The sequence below is a fragment of the Malurus melanocephalus genome, unplaced genomic scaffold (assembly GCF_030028575.1).
Source record: "Malurus melanocephalus ecotype Western Australia unplaced genomic scaffold, MMel_1.1 scaffold_116, whole genome shotgun sequence".
NCBI lineage: Eukaryota > Metazoa > Chordata > Aves > Passeriformes > Maluridae > Malurus > Malurus melanocephalus.
Window position 1 is genome coordinate 1015994 of NW_026623348.1, and position 24559 is coordinate 1040552.

At 41.1% G+C, this 24559-nt stretch overlaps 1 protein-coding gene and 1 long non-coding RNA gene across 6 annotated transcripts in view; one reads left to right on the plus strand and one right to left on the minus strand.

The window, feature by feature from the left end:
* Window positions 1–8389, plus strand: part of SEMA6D (semaphorin 6D) — a 29969-nt gene extending 21580 nt beyond the window's left edge. For 2 of the 5 annotated variants that reach the window (XM_057369880.1, XM_057369879.1), the window contains exons 14-19: window positions 30–170; window positions 272–349; window positions 1146–1237; window positions 1581–1637; window positions 3451–3618; window positions 5686–8389. In XM_057369880.1, the coding sequence (XP_057225863.1) occupies window positions 30–170; window positions 272–349; window positions 1146–1237; window positions 1581–1637; window positions 3451–3618; window positions 5686–6989 (1840 nt within the window). In that variant the 3' untranslated portion in view covers window positions 6990–8389. The remainder of the gene's footprint in view (window positions 1–29; window positions 171–271; window positions 350–1145; window positions 1238–1580; window positions 1638–3450; window positions 3619–5685) is intronic. The other 3 variants (XM_057369881.1, XM_057369882.1, XM_057369883.1) reach the window with 3 other exon arrangements.
* A 67-nt stretch (window positions 8390–8456) lies between these two features.
* Window positions 8457–23450, minus strand: LOC130575760 (uncharacterized). Its single transcript, XR_008965594.1, has 4 exons — window positions 23146–23450; window positions 14133–14235; window positions 12661–12806; window positions 8457–9622 (listed from the first exon to the last, which is right to left on the minus strand). It is a non-coding gene; the product is annotated as an uncharacterized LOC130575760 (long non-coding RNA).
* Window positions 23451–24559: the final 1109 nt, after the last annotated feature.

Consider the following 24559-nt stretch of genomic DNA (forward strand, 5'->3'; position numbering starts at 1 on the left):
GGTGGCCTGCCCTTGTTTTTGCTGACCAGGTGTAATGCAGAGAGCGAGGAGGACAGAAGAGTCATTTCCCTGCAGCTGGACAGAGACCACCATGCTCTGTTTGTGGCGTTCTCCAGCTGCGTCGTTAGAATTCCCCTGAGTCGGTGTGAGCGTCATGGGTCATGTAAAAAGTACGGCCTCCCTTCCTGAACTCTCCCTTAAAGCAAGGGCACCTTGCATCTCATGGAAGGAAGTAAAAAATGCATGATTTTTGGGKTTTTTCTCTTGCAAGGGCGTGTATTGCTTCACGGGACCCATACTGTGGCTGGTTRGACCATGAGGCATGTGGAAGAGTGACACCAGGAATGCTGTAAGTACTCCTTTTCAAATTACACCAGCATCTAAATGTGCTTTACAGACCCCACGAGCTCATGGCTTGTACCTCTTCCCTTGCACACAGTTCATAAATTTCTGTTTTCTAAAATATTTGTTTTCACTGCACTGTATATGTAAGAGAGAAAAGAATGCTAAAGTCTGGCTTATTCTGCAACCTCTGGGTGAAGAGTTGCTTTCAGTGAGAGTTTTACATGGGTGGGAGGACAGGCAGACCTGTAGCGAGAGCATTTTAGAAGCAGGAAGGGAGCAATGGCAGCATGCAAACCTGAGCAGCTCYGAGAGGACAGTACACTGTGTCCCCTCCCAGGCATGCTCGTGGGCAGGGCACAGGCAATTGCAAATATGAAAGCACAGGATTCACAGTGGGAAGAGCAAGATAGTGCCTCTGCACTGGAGCTGGGGTGCTATATATGCATACCAAAGGCATTTTGCACAAATCAAGTCTGTAATATATAGTGCACTAGCAGCTGTATCTTAAAAAGAGGCCTTTGTAACAGGCCAGTGCAAACTTTAACTAGTATAATTGGATGGTTGTATCTAAACCCAAGAGCATGCCCAGTGGAGAAGATATGATGTAGTTGCTAAAAAGAAAGGGATTTTTTTTTTAATTCTTGGCATAAGCACACACACAGAGTTTTAAAGCCTGACTATCCTGTATGTTTTGTACAATCTTTTGGGCCATACACTGCCTGTTGTATATGTTSCCATTTGCTGCTTCCAGAAAAAAATAAAATCTCCATTTGTATCCTTACTAATACTGTTAATTGCAGGTTCTCTTTGTTTGTTTCATACAACCACAGCACTGGAGGATACGTACAAGATGTCGAGTATGGCAACACGGCRCATCTCGGGGACTGCCATGGTAAGGCACAGTCACTGCTGCTCCTTTGTAATGTCTCACATAGTGTGTGGCCACACCTCACTGTGGATGTTAAATTTCTGATGAGCTTTTCAGTAACATGATGAACACATCACCTGGTGTTACTGTGAATGTTCACAAAGCTGAGCTTTTTAGTCCTGGGTGGCAGAGTTTTTGTCTTTCCTTCACCARTTTACAGCTATTTGGGGTCTACAGCAAAGTATTGAAGAATTTATTTTTTGTAACCAGTGATACTTTAGTTTTTATTTTTCATTACTCAGGTTTGAGATCTTTTGCTTTCTTTTTGTTACTTTTTACTGATTACTTGTTCCTTTAATTCTTTTAGAAATTTTGCCTACTACAGCTACACCAGATTACAAAATATTTGGCGACCCAACATCTGGTTAGTTTTTTTTAATTTTTTTGAATTAATGACCTTTACTTTCCTTCAGTTCAGCATTTTCAGCCCTTTTTTCCTTCCTTTTGCACAGTTGGCAATCCTCCATTTTTGTGCTTTTACTCATGTTCCCTCTGATGGTAAAGATAGTCAGACTCTTCTCACTCAGCACTTCACCCTGTGTAGCCGCATGTTAACAGCTCATTATTTATTGAGACATCTTTTATTAAAGAGCCTGATTAACATAGATGACATCTCCACTGCACGAAGTCCACTAAGCTTTACTCTTGATCCCCAGCCATGCGTTTGTGAATGCCCCTCTTGGTCATCTCTAGTAGATGAATGGCAGAACTTCATCATGTTCCTCCTTACCTCTCCTTTTCTCTTTTCCTTCTTTCCCAGCAAGCTTTTTGCRCAAATACACATTTTCTAAAATGTGTATTTATTTATTTTTGAAATGCTTTAAGTAGTTTATGCTAATGAAAAAAATTTAACATCACAAACTGTGTAGCTGAATGAGAAATTGTGTAGACAAAAGTGGCTTAGAAAAAATGTCGTGCATTGTTGTCACATGAACTTTTGCATCCTTTTCTCCTCCAGTGTTTTTTCTAGTAATCTGTTCACCATCAGCCCCTGGTGTTCAGGGACACCCAGTGCTCCTCTGTTGAACTCAAGAGCAGAACCTGTGTTGACTTCAACAGGAGCAAGACTAAGCCCTTATTTTCCAGTCATTACTTTTGGAACTTGGGTCTTTCCTTTTAAACCAAGGGCACATTTCTGACTGACAAATAGGAAAATAATCTATTTGTATGTTAAATCTGTAAAGAGTGCAACAACRATATTATTTTGTGGTTTGGTTTCTGACATTTTCACTTCTGTAAMTTGACAAGAAGTAATGTTTGAGACAAATATTTTCCACATCTATTTACCCATAATGCAAGTTAGAGACTCAGGGAAACAAAACTGTGTYACAAAAGAAATACTGCCTGGCTTCACAATTGTTTATGAACTGAATTTTCAAAGTGATATTTTATGACACAGCTACAATTGAACCTTATTTTCAAGTTTTGAATGCATGTKGTTTTGAAGTAAATTTTTCAAGTCTGATCTCGAGCCATAGAGACCTTCATGCTTAAACTTACTGGTACAGGAACACAGAATAGTCAAAGGTGCAAACAAGACTGTGAATTGTAAACCCAGTTTGATGAGTTTGCTCTCTGTGCACTTTCACGTAGGCTGTGGTRGGTCTGTTCAGCAAACATACTACAGAGGAGCCAGAATCACTGCAGGATTGTTCCTTAGGAACCACTACAAATTAGGGGTTAAAAACATTCCTTTTATCCCCACCTGCAGAAATGGCTCATTCAGCAGTTCCTGGTTTACCATAATAGCGCTAATGGAGCTGATCTGGTTTCTCAGGCGTAACCTGTCATGAGTGTGTATGGTTCCAAGTAACTCCTTTTTATTTTTTTTTTTAAGATGTTTAAAATGCAGCCAATTATGTTGTCTCCATGAAGAATATAGCAATTAAGTAGACTAAGTTGTGCTTTTTACCCCCACAGTTGCTTACTTTAACTTTTTCACTGCTTTCTTGTTTGACTTCCCTGGCTATTTGGCTAGCAGCTGTTGATGTGTAAATGTACTTTTTTCATACTTACAGTTTTGAGGTAATTGATTTTAATCAGTCAACTGTACCTCTGCGGAGTTAGGGGTGGGTCACATTTTGCTCTGACATGTAACTCCCATAAAATATACTATGTCCAGCTATAGCTTAGATGTGCCATGAAACACATTAATAAAAATCTGTTTGCCACCACAGACATGGAGTTCTCCTCAGCTTCCATTACCACAATGGCAAGTATCCCAGTTATATCACCTAAAGTGATTGGTTCCTGGAAACCTAAAGTGACTGGCTCTCGGAAATTTGTAGTTCAAGATGACCCAAACACTTCTGATTATTCTGATCCATTATCAGGTGTCCCAAAGGGTAAGGCCTTACCAGGGAATACATTGCAGCTGAATGGAAACCTGATAGTCTCAGCATTGTCTAAGGCTTAAATGTAAAAGCCATGATTGTTGGGCTCTATTTTACACCCATTTCCTGTGAATATGCAGACAGTGCAATCATGTTTTTCATACCTACTTAYCCCATGGACAAAGTGCTGCTTAGGGCTTATAATGGGAAACACAGATAATAACCTCAGCCTTTTAATCCTGAAGTGTTCCAAATCTCCCATTGAAATTGATGGCAATTCTGGATACATTAAAAAAATTACCTTCACAACCTCTCTGCACCTAGGTTCATTGTTTTTCAATCCAGTCTAGTTTGGCTTTGACTATTAGTCCTCATGAATGGTTGCTTATATTTTGGGGTTTTTTTCATTTAGGTTGGGGGTGGTAGCAAAACAGAGCGCAAAGCAAAGCACCATGGCAGATCCATGTGTTTAACAGGCCATATCCCAAACTCTACTTACCTCAAACATGTTTTTGAAGAACAAGGGTCTGAGTAAGAATGTGCTGAATTKTTATCCTCTGGATATAAGCATCAGTTTCGAGAGGCTCTCAGTACATACTGAGAGACACCAAGATTTTAAACTGAACACAAGAAACTATTCTGCCTGTAGTTCATCTTTCTGTAGCCATTCTTTCAGCTAAGTGGACTTTTGATTAGGCTCTTGCGACAACTGAGACTGTAATTCAGTAGAACTGTTACAGTCAACCACAGAATCGAGAAGCTTCCAATSCCATAACCAAAACTTAACACAAGTCTCCATCAGTGCATAGCACAGCAAGGTGACAGACATGTTTGCACAATTCTGTATTTACTGAAAAATCTCACCACYGAAAACCATTTGTGTTTTATTACCATTCACCAAAACATATCAGGTTTCCTATCAGCCATTATGGCCGTGCATTTGTCATTTTAATTTGTTGCAGTTATTTTCTGTTTTAAGTTTTTATGATCATTTGCTCTTGGTTCTGAATCACATTCTGTGTCATAGCTATTAGTGAACTTTACTCATCTTTTCCTTCTGCTTCTGCACAGTGCCATTAAAACCTGTAACCCTGAACATTAACRATATTCAAAGGCCTTGCCTCTAACAAAAAGTGGCTCTGTTCCTTCCCTCTTGCTCTTTCATTTTAACATCTGTTGGGATAGCAACAGAATTACTTTCATTAAAAACTAACATTGTTTTAGCTGCAAGATGTCTGTGGTTGCTTTAAAAAAATCTTAAAAAAACGAAAGGGAGCTTGCTAATACCCAAATAAAAAATTAATCAAATATTCAACTTCTTGGTCTAAGCTACGAGTTTCTWAATTTTAACATTCTCTAATAACTTAACCTAAGTGGGTTTTGTAATGTTATGCAAGTATTTATGTTCATTATTGGTAAAAATAAAATAAAAATCAGTGCTTTAAGAGAATCATATTGTCTTCAAACTTGTACATGTATAATAARTGCAGGTGTGCCACTCCAGGGCTTGGAGCCTGGGAGTGGAATAGTTTWCAAGTTTTCTACCATATTACATTAGCATTGCTATAACAATGCAGTATATTTGTTATACATTTTTATACAACATTTGCATAATCCTGTCTCCCCTTTGATACTGATTTATGAGTTGGGCAAGAAAGTGAGAGAGAAATCCATCCATGAGTTATTAATTGCTGTCTGGCCCAGTAGGACCTTCTAACCTCAATTTTCCAGCAGAAATCATTAATGTTAATAACATAAGGCCCCTGTTTGTGAGCCTTAAAGGAAATTTGGGGACAGGCTAAAGAAAACATAAGGAGAGAAGCTTTGACAAGCGTTTCTCATTATCAAAGAAAATGGGCAGTCTTCATTTAGCCTTGTCAGTGCACACTCAGTCATTTTATAATGAAATTTTATAAAATTACTTGCATTCACCAGTGGTATGGATTGCAGGATCCTACCAACACCACAGCCAGAGCACTTACAAACACTCAGTAGACACTTCCTTGAGGAAAGCTGCCTTCTGAAATGTATCAGTATGAAATTCCTGTCGATTTATGATATCCTGCCTGTCTTTTGCAGGTGTGAGGTGGGAAGTACAATCAGGAGAATCCAACCAAATGGTACATATGAATGTCCTAATCACTTGTGTCTTTGCCGCTTTTGTCCTGGGAGCCTTTATTGCGGGAGTGGCCGTTTACTGTTACCGGGATATATTTGTACGGAAATCCAGGAAAATACACAAAGATGCAGAATCAGCTCAGTCTTGCACTGACTCCAGCGGGAGCTTTGCCAAACTGAACGGGCTGTTTGACAGTCCTGTCAAGGAATATCAGCAGAACATTGATTCACCCAAACTGTACACAAACCTGCTGACCAGCAGAAAGGAATTGCCTCCAAATGGAGATACCAAGTCCATGATGATGGACCACAGGGGACAGCCTCCAGAATTAGCTGCACTTCCAACTCCTGAGTCTACACCAGTTCTTCARCAAAAGACTCTGCAGGCTATGAAAAGTCAGTCAGACAAAGCGCACGGTAACCTCAATGCTTCACGAAAGGAAACCCCACTAAAAAGCCCTCARTTTTTTCCTTCTAGTCCTCCGCCCCACTCTCCTCTAAGTCATGGACATATTCCTAGTGCTATTGTTCTTCCCAATGCTACCCATGATTACAACACATCTTTCTCAAATTCTAATGCGCACAAGGCAGACAAGAAGATGCAACATATTGATCATCCACTTACAAAATCATCCAGCAAAAGAGACCACAGGAGATCTGTTGATTCCAGGAACACCCTGAATGATTTCCTGAAACACTTAAATGAAACTACCAATAATCCCAAAGCAATTATGGGAGATATTCAAGTGGCCCACCAGACTTTAATGCTGGATCCAATGGGCAATATGTCTGAGATCCCACCTAAGGTTCCCAACAGGGAGGCGTCTTTATACTCTCCTCCATCGACTCTTCCGAGAAACAGTCCCACAAAACGAGTGGACGTTCCCACCACTCCTGGAGTACCAATGACCTCTTTGGAAAGGCAGAGGGGTTATCACAAAAATTCTTCACAGAGGCACTCAATATCTGCCCTTCCTAAAAACTTAAACTCACCAAATGGTGTTTTGTTATCCAGACAGCCAAGTATTAATCGTGGGGGGTACATGGCTCCCACGGCCGGCACAAAGATGGACTATATGCAAGGGACGCCTGTCAGCGTTCACCTCCAGCCTTCCTTGTCCAGGCAAAGCAGCTACACAAGCAACGGCACCCTGCCTCGTACTGGAATAAAGAGGACACCCTCCCTAAAACCCGACGTGCCACCAAAACCCTCATTCGTCCCTCAGACGACATCAGTCAGACCACTGAACAAATACAGCTACTAGGACATGTTTGTGCTAAGATGAGTGTGGCACTGACCTGTACAGGTTGTGAGATGATGATGTGGTAGACACATAAGGCAGAGACTTGCTTGTTAAGGAGAACAAAGTGGCCAAAGAAACTGTCTTTACTTGAGCAACATCTGTGTCTTGCCACGTAGCTGTAGCAAGAGTTYGTGTACTTGCTACGAGCAAACACAAAAAAAAAACAAAGGAAAGTGCTGGTCATTACATTTCTTTTGTTTGGAGCTAAGGAGACATGTAGCACAATGGGGTGGGGGCTACATTACTGTTTTACTGTTCTAAATAGCTAAAAAACAGTTGTTGGGAAAAAATCGGTAAGCAAATACTTGAAAAATGGGTTCCATTTTAGACTGCCATTAAGTGTGGTCATTCCCATTAAATGTGAACGTTTTACTATGTATGCATTCACCTTGCCTCTTGCACAAATGTCAGAAAATGGTAATATCTCAACAAATAGCTGGGTTAATAATCAATTTGCTGGAATTAAGTCTCTGGCCCAACTGTAGCATTATTATTTTTTTCTCTCCATGTGTGTGGCATTTTGTTTTTGCCACAGATAAAGCTGTGCGTGTGTGTGGATGTGAGTGTGTGTGTACTGTACACACTAGGATGTACTTAGATTCCCATTGCATCTTTTATGCTATGGAATTGTTTACATTGAGCATGACTGAACAAACAGATGACTCTGCCTTCTGCAGCCCGCTGGGTTCAGCTTGGAGCCAGCTAAGGATGAACTGCGCATCTCTGACAGCTTTCTGAGGGGAGCGCCTGGATCAAACAGTCACCCAGTCACAGAGTGCAGATATGTTTAATTCTTCATAACTCTGTTATGCTGCTATTGAATCAGAGCTGTGCATTTCAAATCTCATGTTTCGGGCTGGAATGGGGTAGTTTTACTGTGTTTCCACAGTGCCTCCATCCAATACCTGGCCACTGTGAACCTGAGCCCCTGTACTTCTCATTGAGGGCAGCTAATAGTCAGTTCACTTGGCAAACGCCTGTGTAACTGGAGGAGGTCACGTTTTTGTTGCATTTAATAACGCCCTACACACTGATAGACTCTTGTCAATAAAAAAGGAGGAACATTAATTGGCCTGGCAGAAGCAGTCTGTGAAAACTCTACAGTAGTGCAATCAATTTGTTTTTGTTGTGTAAAGTAAGGTTTGTTTTTTTCCAAAGTCATGCAGGTAATGACAATATTCTGTAAATATTATGTGTGAGTTTACCTGAATCTGTGCATTTTGTGCCTTATTCATGCAAATGATAAAAGTACTAAAAAAAAAAAAAAAAATCTGTCAAGTGTTCTCACTATAGCACATATCTCCTGAGTGCCAGTTGTAAAACCTCTCAACAGCACCCAAAAAAAAAAAAAAAAGATAAAATGCAAGAATAATTAATGGTAACTAAAGGCAGCCTACAATCCAAGAAGACAGCAGCATTAAATCACCTTACCATGATAAACATTCCACTCCAGCTCTCTGAAGGATCAAACAGTTATAATGTGAAATCAAATGAGGTTTCCAGGGTAATGGAGCACCTGCTAAAGTTGTGTAAGCTATTTAGTAGGGTTTACAGTATCCACTTGCAGCTGATGTTCAACACAGATGGCTATTTTAGCTTGCAAACTACACACTACCACATTGTTTATTGAGCATAACTATAGAAATAACCATGGCAGAGGAATATTCATGAATTAGTGGGACAAATAACTGCAATGGGTTTCAGAGACGGTGGAGATTTATGTTACATGTTCAAAGGGGAGAAGAGGTTAGTCACTAAAAACTGGATCTCTGTTACAGAACAAAGAATAAAGGATAGAAGTAGTCATTTTTTTCTTGTAAGGCTGTAAGGGACATTTATTTCCTGAGACCTCTAGATCCAAAAATCAATGATCTTTCTTCCTAAACACTTCTGTCTTGCAACTAAAACACTACAGATTAATAACTATTAAAATGTACTCAGTTGTCAAAAGACACAAACTGATCCGAATTCACTTCACAAATATTAATACAGACTTGTGTGACCCGGAAGATAAATGTATGTGAACCCCGATAACCTCCTGTAACATTGTGCTGCCTTGTAGATGGTAATGTGAGTTCTCTGAGTATTTATGTTGAAAATTTCTAACATTCAACCTAGTCCTTATTCTGTTAATTTAATAATAAAAGATGCTTTATCCATTTGTGCAAAGGTAAACGCAGATTGTATCTTTTTTAATGGTACGGCATAAAAAAGTAACCCTTAAATGAAGCTGCTCTATTACTATAGAGTACTTTAACATGTATAGAGATCTTGTAAACTTGTATTGTGGATGTGTAAATAATACGTTCTTTGGGTTTTTAACACCGCATGTAAAGTCAAAATAAAATATTCCCATGTACCAAGTGTGTAATTTCATTATTAGTGCAGCAGTGTTGAGGGATTACAGTAGGGGAAAATCTCAGCTTGCCTTCAGCAGCTCTGTGAGGAGGGCCCGGAGCCRTCAGCCGCCCCCTGGCCTTGAGGAGATGGGGGTGGGAAGGGGGTGACACACACCGGGGTCCTGTTTCCTGCTCAGCCACGCTGACCTGGGTGTTCTCAGGAAGAGTCAGGGTCTGTCGGTGACTTTGTGCCTGCTGGAGTAAAYACAAACAGCAGAGTGACCAGCGAGGAGCGGCAGGGCTCGGTACAGAGCCCCTACAMCACCACCAACATGCGCTGAGTTTGATCCCCTGAACTCCATCCAGCTTTCAGCTGGCTTCTGCTTCCTGCAAACCTTTCTTATTCATGTTAACAAATACCAATTTTGTGCAAATACAGTACAGTTTTGAAAGGAGGTAGTGTGTTCCTTCTATAATGTGGATTACAAAAGATAGACCTAATTTGTGGTAAAATTAATTGCAGACTCACATAGCAGGACATTCCTAAATACTTATTAATGCCTAATAATTGAAACTCACATGTCAGGCAGACAACTAAAGCCCAATGGAAAAATACATGCTGTATATTTAGTATGTGCCAACATCCCACACAATTTAAAATAAAGTAATTTAGTATCAGAAAACTAATATATTCTTTTAATTAAAAGCTGATTTTAGATACTGGATAAAAATGATTCTTTACAAGATAATGCTGTCAAGGTATTAATCATTTGAAWTTACTGTGCATGTTATAACACTACAATGGCACCTAGTTGTATCTCACAAAAAAAATTCTAAAGGAAAAAGAAATACAGTGGTTAAAAAAGAAGTCCCAAACCTATAATGGCACAATATATATTTTTCTAGTGCCAAAGAAAATTTTTATTTTCTATTGGTATGGGGTTTTTTTTATGTCTTTATACATTAAATGAAGTATCAAACTTACAGCTCTCATAATGTGCTGTTTTTCCAGTTTAACTATGCCTTTGACACCAAAGTGTCAGCGAGTGTGGCTGAAGGCCTTCTCTCTGTGGAGGGGCTGTACCTACATGAGTCATCTTTGGCCAGGCATTAGTGGTCATCATGAGAATATTACAAATAGCTATTTTAGTGATGTATAAATGTGCAWTGCAGCACCAATCCTGCAATGTTTTTTGTTCAGAAAATATCTGTATTTTATCTAAAATGTGTCAAGTGACCATTTTGCAGAGTTACATGGTTTGGTCTGTATTGAACCAGCCTTCCCTTTACCAGAGTGACTTGGTGGCTGGATGGGTGTAGCCAGACCATCATCTCTCCCAACATGCTCTGCCAGGCTATATGGTGTGTGCAAACACCACAGAAGCACATGAAAAGAAATATTAGCCATTTGTTAAAAAAAATAAGTACAACAAAACTCTCCTTTTTTACTAACAGAAAGGACTTGTTTCCAATGATGATGCCAAAGCAGCCACTTACAGAAGCCCAGTTCTGGAAGGGAACTGAAGCAATAGRGAGAAGGTTGCAAGAAAACTAATTTACACAGTTTTTTTCCTCCAGTGCTTTCCTGGGTCAATCATCCTGAYTTTCAGCATCCTAAGGTCTCTTTTGAAGAGCAATCCTAAGCCACATCTGCTAAAAGAGCACACGAAGGGCGCTTGATGCAGGCAGGGGAGGTCCCAGCACTGTGGGATGTGGGGCAGGGCAGCTGTGGGCACAGGAGGGCAGAGGAGAAGCTCCTGCTCAGCTCTGGCTTGCTCTGGGTTTTGTGGAAAAAAATAGTTTGGAATAGAATGCAGATGAAACACCGAAGGGCTGCAGGCCCGTGCTAGTGAGATGATTGCAAGGAAACCAATTTGTAAAGCCGTGAGTAGTTATCTCCACGACTGCACTGCCAGCACAAACCTATGGCCTCTTAAATTGGGGTCTTAAAGTAATCAGAGTAGTTAGAAAAATCAGGATGCCTCTGTCTTAGTGCTGTCTTGCTAATGACTCACTCTGTGACCCTGGAAAGATTATGCAGGATTTATGCAGTAAATGACTCCTCAGAATGTAGTGGGTTTAATGCAGTTAGTCTGTAGCATYTTCTTCTTAATGCTTCCTCTCTCTCTGTGATTCTGAGCACTAGCAAGGACATCTTGCAGGTAAATAAAGGGAAAGAGAAATACCTTTCCATCTGGGAAAGGTTAGTATTTGCAGGAGTAGGGAGGAGGTTGTTGGTATTTCCCCAGGTGCCCATTAATTTCATGGCATGGAAAAATATTTTTAAAAAATTGATCATGACAAAATACCTCATAAATGCAGCATCTGGACTTCAGCTGGKATGTGCAAGTTTTTTCATATAAAAAGCAGTACCAGGAGACCAACGTACCAAGACTGCATTTGTTGTTCAAATGTCATCATATCACACTATGAAAGAGCAAGAAACCAAAGGATTTGGGAGGGAAAAAACCTACATTAAATATTTAATTAGATTCAACTTTGCTCAGAGAAGTAGAGACCCTTTTTATTCAACCCTATTGAAGTTCAACTGGTGTGAGGGCCTGACTCTGGTCCAGTCACTGCTGCCTGGTTAAAAACATTTTTGTAGGCACATTGCATTGGGCTGAGACACATCTGAAATTATAATCTGTCCTGAACTCTCAACTGAGAAACTGTTTCTACTCTGCCTGAAATGAAATTTATTGGAAGCTCTGATTTTATTAGTGCRTTCTAAATTCATGCAATGGCCTGATTTATGGTTTCCTCACTTGCTTTTCTCCTACAGTCACTAATAACTCTTTTGAGCTCTTCTTATTAAAATTGCGACTAGATCCCAGTTTGTGTCCTACAGGGAAGGCTGCTGACCAGAGCTGAGGTGCCAGAGAGTCCCCATGTTTAATTAAGGGTTGGGAATTCCATGRGTTGGAATGGTGGCACTGCATCCTCCCTGCCAGTCTGGTGTGTCTGATCTTCACGTCAGCCCAGAAGAGTGTTGCTCAAGCCCCTGTAATGCTTTAAGTGTAGGGAAGGAGGAGAAAAAAATCTACCACAYAGACAAGCTGTCCTGACCATTTTCTGGAGTGATCCCCATTTGCCAACATAAAAGGAATTTTATGACAGAAAAACTWGAATGACCAAGAAAATAAATCCCAACCCCCTAACCAACCTGTACACATCTTGCTGTCCTTGCTTTGAGAATCAGAAACTGTTTTCCAGGGCAGAGTCTCACTGAACTGCATAAAAATGAGCAAAGTATACCAGTTCTCAATGAGGGCTCTTCTGCAGGATCATACCTGGCTGTAATAGCTGTTTTGTAACTTTTTCCAGTAGCTGACCTTAACCATTGGCAGAGGCAGTCCATGAGCTCACTGGTTTGTTTCTGCAGCAGTATTGACAGCCTTTAACGCATGTCTGTTCCTCCACAGAAGTGCACGAATGCCTAGTAAAAGAAGAAAGGTGGCAATTGGCTTTAATTCGGGTCACTTCAAACACAGGGTTGTTTCTCAAATCTTTGATTTACAGTACTGGCCTCACATGAGGAAAAAARTAATCAAAAGCAGATCAGAGCAGATGAATCATAAAAACAACACACAAGCTAGCTGCACTCCTTTTCTGTGCAGTGAATATCCATGTGATTACTCTGATTTCCTCAGGAATACATGTTGGTCAATTAACAGCCTGATGTTTTTCGTTTTTTTTGTTAGAGACTAATGGCAAATTTTCATGATCAGGCCATGCTGTATAACTATGAACGGCCATTAGTCACAGGTTATTGTGCCTGGCCAACAATTAAGTGAGAGAGAAGCACTTCCAATATTAATGCTGCGTGTGAGAATTGATTTCTGTGAGAGCTTGTGCATGCAGCTCSAACATTCAGTCTCTGTCACTGCTAGCACGGGTGAAATACTGACTCCATCGAGGGAGATGGCAGAGCTGCATGGGGCCAGACCTTCACCCTCAATCACTCAGACGTTCCCAGAAAGCAAATGCTAAGGAGGTGTGAGCAAAGCCAAAGCAAAATGGGATCCGCAGGAAAGCGATTACTGTAAGAGCATGCAGTTCCCAACATCATCTCTAGCCACAAGTGCATGATAAGGGGATCAAGGCTTCAGGGTAAGAAAAAAGCCTCTGCAGGAATTACCTGCTTTGTCTGGTTGTGGGAGAGTTTTCCAGCAGGTGCTGCCTGAGGCCAGCTGACATTTTGTGTTTGGAGTCCCCTTGCCATCCCTGGACCGCAGTGTATGTGACTGAAAGTCTATTTTTAGGTTCACTAAAAAGGCCCATCATGTATTGGACTCAGCTAGAGTGCCAAATGCTGACCACCCACCCAGGCAGAAGTGAAAAGCCATGTGAAGGTACCCACAGAGCTCAYTGAGACTGCTGGGGGATGCTCCTGGTCTAACAGAAGCAGAAGGAGGTGTCTTGTGTTTGCTTCACTTCTCTTGGTAACACTCAAGTCAGGGGTATCTAGATAACAAAATCACAAAATCTCAGAAAGACTGGGGTGGGAAGGGACCTCTCCAGATCATCTGCTTCAAGACCCCTGCTTAAGCAGGGCCACCTGGAGCTACTCAAACATTCAGGAAATCACTGATCTGAGTTAGGACCCTGGACTGAATGACAGTAAAAATGATTATTCATTTTACAACCCTTCTAGGAGAACTTCCAGATTWAGCAGCTCTTCTCGCAGAAAGGTGAAGTCTTCCTTCTACCCAGACTCAGGGGAGTTTAGATGTCTGACTAYTCTTTTTATTGCAGCACTTACTTCTCTTTGACGAGCATCTCAAACAGTCCTCCTCTGTTCAGATCCCAGAGGATATCTGCCGATCCTAATGCACAACGTACYGTTCTCCACGCGAGCCTTTCATCTGAAATGACATCACGATCAAAGGCAAGGTTATACAGAGTGCAACACACTGAGAAAGTCATGTGATGTTTCAGAGCTGCTTCATTACTGGGAYGAGAGTTCAGAAAGTACTTGAAAATGACATTTTACTATACATGAGAAGTTCCATGTTACAAGCATTCCTTGCTACTTCCTGCTGCTTCAGTTAAACTACAGTACTTGGAAAAGACGGGATTTGCTCTTCCACAGGAASAAAATTCCGGATAGAATTGCTCCTCATATTCTGAGGGAGGGGATGCACCTCAAAAGGCTCCAACTACAAAAGGCATTCTAGACCAGGAGGGACAAAATACCACATCGGACACAAAGCAAGATCAGTTGCCAAAAATGTACTTTTTGTGACATTTCAGATGAAAACCGTTTAGAAACCTGTCATCTCAGTCTGATGGCTGGAGGGAGGAGAAAATGTTTGYTCTGAAACTAGTTAACAGAATGGACAGTTTTATGATATTGGCTTCTAGTAAAATCTTGCACAAATGCCATCCAGCTAACAATGTCAGCAGTTTCTATCTAAATCCAGTACTGGACCTTTTATACTCTTCCTTGTGTTCTCTGAAACATAGTTTAACTTGTCCTGCACAGAACAGTAACTAACCTGTCACAAAGCTGGACTTTAGCATTTTAGTACTCATTTGTTTTTTCACAAGGTCCTTCCAACAAAGGCTTCTCTCCCAAACTGCTGCTTCATGGGATATTCCAGCCCCACTCCCCTCTGATTCAACGTCAGTCAGGATCAGAGGGGCTAGCCCAGCCTCAAAATGACAGATTGCACCTTTGTTATGCCACCCAGTCTCACCTCCAAGCTTGTCACAGCATGAATGTCAAGGCAGATCCTTCTCCAGGATGGTTCCCTATTAACTCCTTCATATCAAGCACAGGATCCTCCATCTCCTCAGTATCGACATTTGCATCTCTGAAAATTTCCCCAAATTTCCATCAAACACCCATAAGGAGCTTGTCCATAATAGGGTCAGGGAGAGTAGTGGGGCAACCCAAACCAAACCAGAGTCTGAAAGCAAGTCTGGAAAACCAACAGAGGATACATGTCCAAATACCACTCATGCCTTTGAAAATCCCCTCAGCTGTTAGGYCTATTTAATCCTTGCTCTCTGTTCAGACATTAACGAAGATGCCAGCTCTGATGTGCAATATTCACTCTGTAGACATGGGGAAGAGCCATGGCATCACTGGACAACACAGCAAATCCCCTAATCCCAATCCTAAAACACCAGCTASCTAATGCTTCTTGATGATGACAGGATTTCAACCGATAACCACAAACTTACAAAATCCCTGMTACCTTATTTAAAAATTTCTGAACTATCCAAGGTTACAGAATCTGCTTCCATTTTGGGGGCTGTTTTCCTCACTGGGTTGTTCTGCTGCTATGGCTGTTTTAAAATAAAGCAGTTCTGGAATACTAATAAGTCCATGTGAATTCTTTTTCCCCTAAGATTATTACAAACATTGACATTAAATGTACTAGCCTGAACTCAGTTTCTGTCTGATTTAATAAATTTATGCCAGCCAACCAGCAATTTTTTTTTAAATTAACCCTGGAGGTTAAATAGAAGTTTACTAAAATGAGAGTATGTTAAATGAATAATTTCTCTTGGCTTCTTTCAGGAAGTCTCTCTCTTACCCCAATAATCAGTTCAGCTGCAAAGAGATCAATAAGGTCTTTCAATTCAATGAGTAGAAGGCATACATTAAAAGGTTGGTAACAAACCTGATACACTGGAGAAGATATTACAGCTTTTATGGGTTTTTTTGACATTAAATCTATCTGCTAAAAATTCTTGAGAAAAGGTTACTGCCCATACACTAATATTGCCAAATGGCATAATTTGTTGGCATTGCTTGAGAAGATTTCTTGGCATTTATCCACAAACACAAGTCTTGTCTGTTAAATCCTCATTATACAAGAAAGCACACTTTTAATCCTAAAGCAAAAAATAGCTTCAGAAGCCAACCATTGTTGGGTCTTCCCATCCCATAAATGAGCACAGCAGGTTGTCTTTTCTTAACTGTAAAATCCCAGTTAAGAATTCTCTCCTTCCCATGAAGGAGACTCCCACCTGACAGCTCACCAGGTATGTGAGCAGCCCCAGACACCCTGCACAGACACCCCTGGCACTTTTGTTAGGAACCTGTCTCTATATAGGAAATGGATTTTGCTCAGCCCAGGAATGGTCGCTCAAGACAAATCAGTGCAGGTCATGCTTGTAAGCAAAGATTAAATTCACCATGATTTAGTCCCACTGAAGGACATTGAAGAGTATAAAACCCTTCAGTTATATCCTCTTTGGGCTGTAATTATAATAATAGCTTTAGATCATTAAATCTAGTCACCACTGCACTCCTATCAATCTCAAGCCAAACATGCAGGCTCCCAAGGAAAGGGAGTGAGTTTTGAAGAGAGTTGAACTGTAACAAGAACTCAATGACAGCATCCATGCAGAGCACCAGAGCTGAGCTAGGAGCTCCCAGAAGAGCAGCTAGTGTCTTTACATCCATTGCAGGAGGAATGGTCAGAGAATTTCATGCTGCAGAATCCTCTCCATGGATTTAAATCCTCAGAGACACAAAAGTCTTGGATTATTCCTGTGATATTTCAGAAAAACAGAAATCACCTGGCAAATACTTCTGGCCATGTTTGGCAGGAATTTACCAACACTGGTTCAGTTCCCATCACAGTCTGAGTTCTCTTCAGTGGCCCCATTTTGTTCTTGTTAAGTAAACACAACTAGCACTCAGGAAAGTGCTCAAAGTAAAGCACTTAGTATGAGGTGTATGCCTGACTGAAATAAGCATTTCAATTAGATTCATTAAGTAAGTTATTACTTGTTAATTGAATAGCAACAGACTGCTAAGGATCACTTATTGAGGTCTAATAAGTATGTAAGAGTGAAATCTGCTCTTCATGTAATTCCATCAGCAATAAACTAGTATAATTAGCTTCTTACTAACAAACTTAAATTGTRGGGAATGTTGAGGCAGATAATTGGCACTTAAGAAGATACCTATAGCAAGTTAGTGCAGTATCAATTAACATACTTAAGAAATGTCAGTTTAAACTCTGAGTAAATAATTGATACCAATGGGCTTGGGTTACTTAGTTAAAAGCTATTTAAATGCTTAAACTTTCATATGCAGAAAAAAATTAAAATAAGTCATCTCACTGCTCGTCTAAAAAAAAATATTTCATATGCCTTATTTCCAGGTGCATAACCTATGAATTAGCTGCAATAGCCATCAGTAAGGACTCTGGGGTGCTGGCTATGCACACTGACACATGTGAGTGGTTCAAGGACCTGYTTGCCCAGGCTGCTTTCTGCTCAGGAGCCTGCTTGCCTCTGACCCCTCACTCTCTCACACCATCTGAAGGTTATTTCRCAACTTATTTTCACACAATTGTGCTTCCAAAGGAGTGTTAAGCATCTGAAAAACAGCTAATCCCTACTCCTTGCACTTGCAGACTCAACCACCACAGGACCTCACCCTAATTGGATCAAATTAAGGTTTATACCCCCGTGAYTGTGAAGTCTCATTTTATACATGGAGAATCTGAGGCACCAAAGCAGTAACATTTGTCCAAAGATGACACTGGAAGAACACAGTTGTTCTGGGATCAATTCCTTCCAATTCCCAGGAGCTAGTACATAAAATACTATGTCCTTCTGACAAACCAACCACCCAACCTGAGTGATGGAACAAGGTAAACATAAAATTGTCTGGTCAGGAGAAGCAGCAGCAGAACCAATATTCATGCTTCTAGTACTGGAATCTTAACACAGCTCCTTCTCTACCTCCAAGTATTCTCCAGATATTCTGGAAATTTTTTGCCTTCCTGCCATGTCAGAAATGGAAATCTCTCTACTCTCTCTTTATATAGTTATATATACAGTTAATATACAATTTGGCTGAAGGAAATTAGGCACTGTGGAATGGAGCACTTCTGTTTGTATGCAAAGCCTGAGCCTTCAAACCTACCACRGCCTTTGGAGGAAGGCAAGAAACTCCCATTTTGAGAGCAAGGGCAGYTCTTGGTGGCAGAGGTGTTGGACTGGAGCCCCAGTGCAGGTGGAGGCAGAGGCACGGAGCTGGAAGGATGCCCAGGCAGAAACCAGGCAAGAGAACCAAGGATGGCAGGCAAGAGTCCCCAGATGGGCCCAGCAGGGTGTGGAGCACACAGGGTGGAAGGGAAGGGGAATACACTCAGCTGGAGGCTGAGCCTGGATGAGAAGGACAGGAGGGCCAGGAAGCGGGAAGTTATTGGCAAGGGTAGTAGTACTTGCCATTTAAAGGGTATCTGTGCAAACCAATTTTAGAAACTTCTATTTTAAATCAGGTTCACCCCTCCCCCTTCCCCACATACAGAAACACACACTGATCCATCATCTATTTAAAAAAATTGTCAGCATATCCCTGTCAGCTAGCAGTGTGATTTTTTTTCAGCTATGCCAGCAAAAGCCCTAATGTAGACACAGCTATTATATGAATAAAAGGGGGGGAAAAAACCTTTATTTTTGCCAATACAGCTTCTTCTGCKCAGGCAACTGATATAAGGCATATTTTTCCAGGTTTTTTTCCTAGTGTAAGCTTCTGCACTGTGAGTGATTGCACTGTCAGTGCAGCTGTGCACTAGGTTCAAAAAAGGTGTCCCMAAGACCTTAAAATGTGTTGGGGAAAGGCCAGCATCCAGCACCATGAAATCCTGTYAGTGCCTGGAGCTCGTAGGTACGGGTGCAATAAAAATACAAAATAACACGGAATTGCAAACCCACCATTCCCAAGCTCCACAGTAATGGCAGCCAAATATTGCTCATTTCCCAGACTTTCTCAGAAGCATCTTTGACCCAGTGCAGCACTGTAATCAGTGCAGCACTGTAATCAGTGTCTTCTTAAAGTTATGTCCTAAAACTTAGAGCTGGTTCAGTGTCCAAAAGTATGAAAAGTATGGGAAGGACTTTTCTGTTCTGCATGAATGGAACAAAACTTAAGCATCTAGGGRAAAAGGCAATCTCAAATTATAAATAATGCAGAAACTCCAACATACCTTTTAAAGCCTCAGTCCCCTTATAATTTAATGTTTGAAATGCTATGCTATTCCTTTGGAAGCCTTTTCTCTCTCCACTGCTGATGATGGTCCATCTTCTTCGACACTTGAATAATGTCTCTCTCCCTCTTGTAACACCTTTTTTGACTACTGCTCATGCATAGTAATGCTAATAATCTTGCAGCTTTCAGCAACATTTTTCTTCCTTTAAATGAAAGCCTGGTTTTATGCAGGGCTGTTTTGTTCAGTACCTTGTCTCCTGCATGCCCCTTTCACTGCACAGGATACCTGTGTACATACAAATGTCTATTTACTGCTGCCCATTATGAGCTGTTCATGTTCCATTTAGCAGCATGCAGGAGAATTGGACTAATTGATTACCTGTATTGTATAAATTTTAGCAAGGCATAAACGATACAGTCAAGATTAGCTTGCTATTATGTTGAATATTTTAAAAATATGTATGTAAGCATAATCCCTCCCAAAAGAACTTATACCATCATTAACCAGGGACCTTGTGCATGTGAAATGGACTTGATACCCAGCAAATTATACAGCCGATAGTACCATGTGCAGTCAAGTAGAGGGATATATTTTATACTACCTGACAACCAGAGTTTTACAGTTCTTTCCTCAGAGAAGATGAATTCAGATCCTATCACCTCCTAAATGTAATAACGTAAATATAGACAATAGGTAAGTATTAAGCTCATTTGTCAAGGGAAACTAGGCAATTCACCTCAGGTCACGAAGCAAGAAAGGACAAGAAAAGYAAACAGAATACAAAGTTTAACTGTTAGTATGGTCCTATAACTGGTGGGGACCACACTAATGTGCTTTGTGCTTCCAAGTTATTTTTAAGCACCTTCTCAGTCATCATTAAATGTTAAAAGGATCTTGTATCTTTTGGAAAGGGTGCAGTTGAAGATCCTGGCTATTTCTAAAGCCTCCTGAAATAGAAATCCTCACGTGTAAATGGCCAGTATAGAATTTCAACTRCATTTTATATAAATAATTCTGGTAGGAAACCTGGACTAAAATCACTCTAATGACTTTGATACAAGTGCACAGTTGGTCTATGAACTTGCAGCCAGTGCAAAGAATRATCACATTAATCTGAACACTATTCCAGTGGCAGCTGACAACGAAATGAACACCAAACTAGTCAGCTCTCTGGCCTCTCCTGCTTATTTAACCAATGTTCCTGCTGCACTTAATATTATCACAGTAAAATCCAGAGAGAACCCTTCTCCTTAAATATAGTCTGGAAACAAAGTCATACACTGCATTCTCAGAAGCAGTCACACAGTATTAAAACAGAAGAAGCAAATTATAAGCAAGAGCTTAGAAAAAAGGTGAAAAACACAAACACCATCAGAACACTGAACATGATTACAGCAAGTGCCATCATTCGCTTTCCCTTTGAATTGATGTTAACAAGTAAAGCATTTTACTTGTCTTTGTTTACCAGGAGAACATAAATACTGCATAAACTACATCTTCTTGCCAACTAAGSTTTGTCTGCAGAATGGCAGCTTGTTCTAACTATGCTTACACTTTCAAAGAGTTGAAAGCTCAGTAGCTGAGCAAGAAATATGTGGGATGTTATATACATGTGAAATGCATTTTTCATTAAATAAGTACTTGAGAAACCGTTAAATGTCTCARCCAGAGATTGCCCAAAGGTCTGCATTGCTCAGCAATGTATTTCGTGAAACAACTGAATTGGGAGCCTAGATCCTAGCCTAAATAGAAGCTTCCTAAGGGATTTAAGGCCACCTTTCCTAGGAAGAGGATCACAAAAGCACTCAGGTCTTTCTGAGGTGCCATTGCACTACCAAACAATCCAGAACTGCCCTGCCTAGGCCTTTATGTGTTCTGGTTTCCCAAATTTTACCCACAGAAGACCCTCTTCCTCGTGTTCTGAATGGCTGCTCAGAGCTCTGCAGGCTCCCTTCAAAGAGCCAGCTGCCCCATGTGTTGMTATACCAATACCAAACCTGCTGGGATCCTGGTGAAACCTTCCTGTCATGRGTTCCTCATATTGCAGAAAATAAASGATTGCCAGGCAGTGCTGTATGAACACTTACAGCRCCTACAAGTTTCACAGGCCACTCAGCTACTCTGGAATAATTTTATACCCAAGAGCTTCAAAATGGCTCTGAATGCCAGCTCAGCTCCAGCACAAAGCGGGGTCCTCATGGATATTCTTGCAGAGCAAACACCAAGTGACATTGGGTGAAGGTTCTTGCAGTATTGTCCTATTTTGTGGGGATAGACAAAAAAGTCCTTCCTTTGCCTCCCACCAGGCAAGCACACCGGCTTTGGCCAATTCAGCATAAGCTGATTAAAACTTAACTGTTTCAAGCATGTGATGGGCTGGTTCTGCCTCCAGAGCTGCAAGCTAGCTGGAGACCTGTTGTTAGGACCTATGGATTGAGAGGAAGGAGGAACAGTTAGCACCAGGTTTGTGCAAAGATGGACCTGGGCTTATGAGAGAAGTGACAGCATAATATCAAAATGTGTCTTCCAGTCAGCCTRAGGATGAAAGGCCCTGAGTGTGCCTGCCTTGCTTGAATGACCCAATTCTGATTTCACATGGAAGCAAAACAAAAAAAAAGATACACCTAAACATGGCTACTCTAATAGAAATTGGGCTGTGCTCCATAGATTGCTGGATGAAAAATTAGCATCAAGTACACCATGCAGTGTGCAACATCTGGAAAAAAGTTATAGAGCCATCTTCATTATTTTTTAGAGAAGAGGAGAAAAGAATACTGTAAATGGTAGAAGGCATGAGAGGAAATTCTAACAGATTGTACATTGTTGGGGACTCTATTTCCAGCTGTGGCAAACCTGATAATAAAGCACACTATCACCTCAAAGTTCAAACATCAGCAGAAATAAGCCAGCCCCCATGGAGAGCTTCCATGCAATATGGGCTTTCAAAATGGTAGCCCCCCACAGGTGAGAAGCAGTCTGGATGCTTTGGAGAAAGTCTGAAAACATTTAAAGGATCAAGGTATAGCCTTGAGTGAGATAATCTTTTTTTGTAGCTTTGGGGGACATTCTCATTTTCTTGTATGTTAAATAAAAGATAGTGTAGACACTTTACTTAAAACAATATCCTCGATAAGCATATATTCTTGGGAGAATAAAGTGAAGATGATTAGAAAGYAAAAATAAAGGAGACAGGAGGAATTCTAGGGACAAAATGTTCTTGACTGGCTGTGGAGAAAAAAAAAAAAATCAAGATCTGCAAAACAGCAGCCCCTGTTATTTGCAAACACGTACCAAGGAGGCTGAGAATAGATCCAATGACAGCTGCAGCCTAATTGATAGGAGACTCGCCTAACAGGTTGTCAGACTGCTGTGTGGCTTCAGTCCAGGCCACGTTGCTGGAGGCGCAATGTTAGAAATACTGACAAACGTTTACTAAAAATAAATAAAAAATATTCCAGGRCAAATGGAAATATGGCTCCAAGTGACTACTTGCAAAATTGCGTTAGATCTCTAGGAAAGAGGAAAGTAAGCGGCAAAACGTGTGAGAGTCCCCCCAGGGCCTGCAGGACAGACGCAGGCAGCCTGCCAAGGCACTCCAGGATTGTGCTGCCTGTCAGGAGCAYTGGCTCTGGGTGTGCTGAGAGCAGCTCTCCACAGAGGTAACAAAAATAACCACCAGATCAGCAAAGAGCACAATCAAGAGAGTTGACCAGCTGCAAAAGAAAATTATATTAGATGTATAGAGATGGATCTGTTTAATGGTAGGAAGGAAACCACAGGGGTGAGTCTTTGTGCTTTTTTCTTACTTACCAGGAAAAGGATGTATGGTTTCCTTGRCCAGTGGGGATAGGAACAAATATGAGTTGAAAGTGTCTTAGGTACAGCCCTCAGCCCATCCCATGAAACACACTCACAGCCAGTCACGTTTGGGAGTCTCTGAATGTATTCAGCTACACGCTAGGACAGAAAGCTTGAAAGAATCCTTGGTGTTGAGCTCCCAAGGCAGCAAAGCATCCAAGCAAGCTGCAGAGCAGAGAGGTGAACAAGAGAAAGCTAAAGCAGAAGGAGGGGGGTGGGGGTAAAGCGAGAAGCCATATGGATGAAAGCCTGTTAGGACTGTGAAGGCTGCTCTCTTTGAAGGAGATCCAACCTTGGTAAAGCTGAGACTGTGTGGGAGGGAAACAATCTTCTGAAGGTAACACCCAACACCCTAAGAGGCACCTAGGGCAGGAATATTGCTGTGCATGTATACTCAGAGGAACCTTGGGACATGAGTACTCAATCCCTCTGGATTTACCAGGGCTACTAAACAGTCAAAGAAAGTCAATGCCTTTAGACAGCCCCTTCACAACAACGGGAACAGAGCTGAGCAAAACATCACTGGCTGAACTCTCCATCTTTTCTCGCTGGCTTGGGATCACTGCACTTGACACTTCTCTGTTAATCTCTGGTTACTGGTGAAGATGATCAGCAAATTAACACATTCAGAATTCATTCCCAAGAAATACTTCATTWATTTCTATAGAAAGGAACTTGGTAACAAGCACTTTATTAATCATACCCTGATATTTATTTCTGTCTCTAAGMATGTCCAAAAACATTGTGAAATACCCATGAACAATGTTACGCAGAACTAACCAAGTAATTTGACATAACAATAAACTCATAAACATCCCTGTCTTCACACACTGCAAAAGAAAGGCAAAATGCAGTGAGGAATCATGTGCTGCTCTCTCCTTTATGGAAAAAGTGACGTTAAGTCTATGATCCCTGAATTAAAACTCAGAGGGCACYGAGGTTTTCCACAGCAACATGCAGAGATCTAACAGAAAGCCATCATGAAAAYTAGTGGAGTAGCCATATGGCAAACAACTCTCTAGGGTATGTTCAATATATGCCCCTCAGCACTGAGTAAATCCCTGGGTAGCTAAGGAGAACAAGAAAATTACTCACAAGTCAGGGCAGTCTGGATGAGGGGAGCTCACTGCAGCCTGGTGCAGTTAGGGTGCTGCTACATGGAAGTGAGGTAACATCAGAAATGGGTTTCAGAGGTAGGTTTGTACAGTAATCTGAAATCCCAGCCCCCTCATCACAATCTACCCTTGAAAAGCAGCTATTAGGAGACACTTCTGTACTAGGTGAGTTCAGCAACACGGTTTCCAGCAAAACTAGGGAATAACAAACAAGAAACTCAGAGCAAGGATCATGAAACAAAAAGTTACTG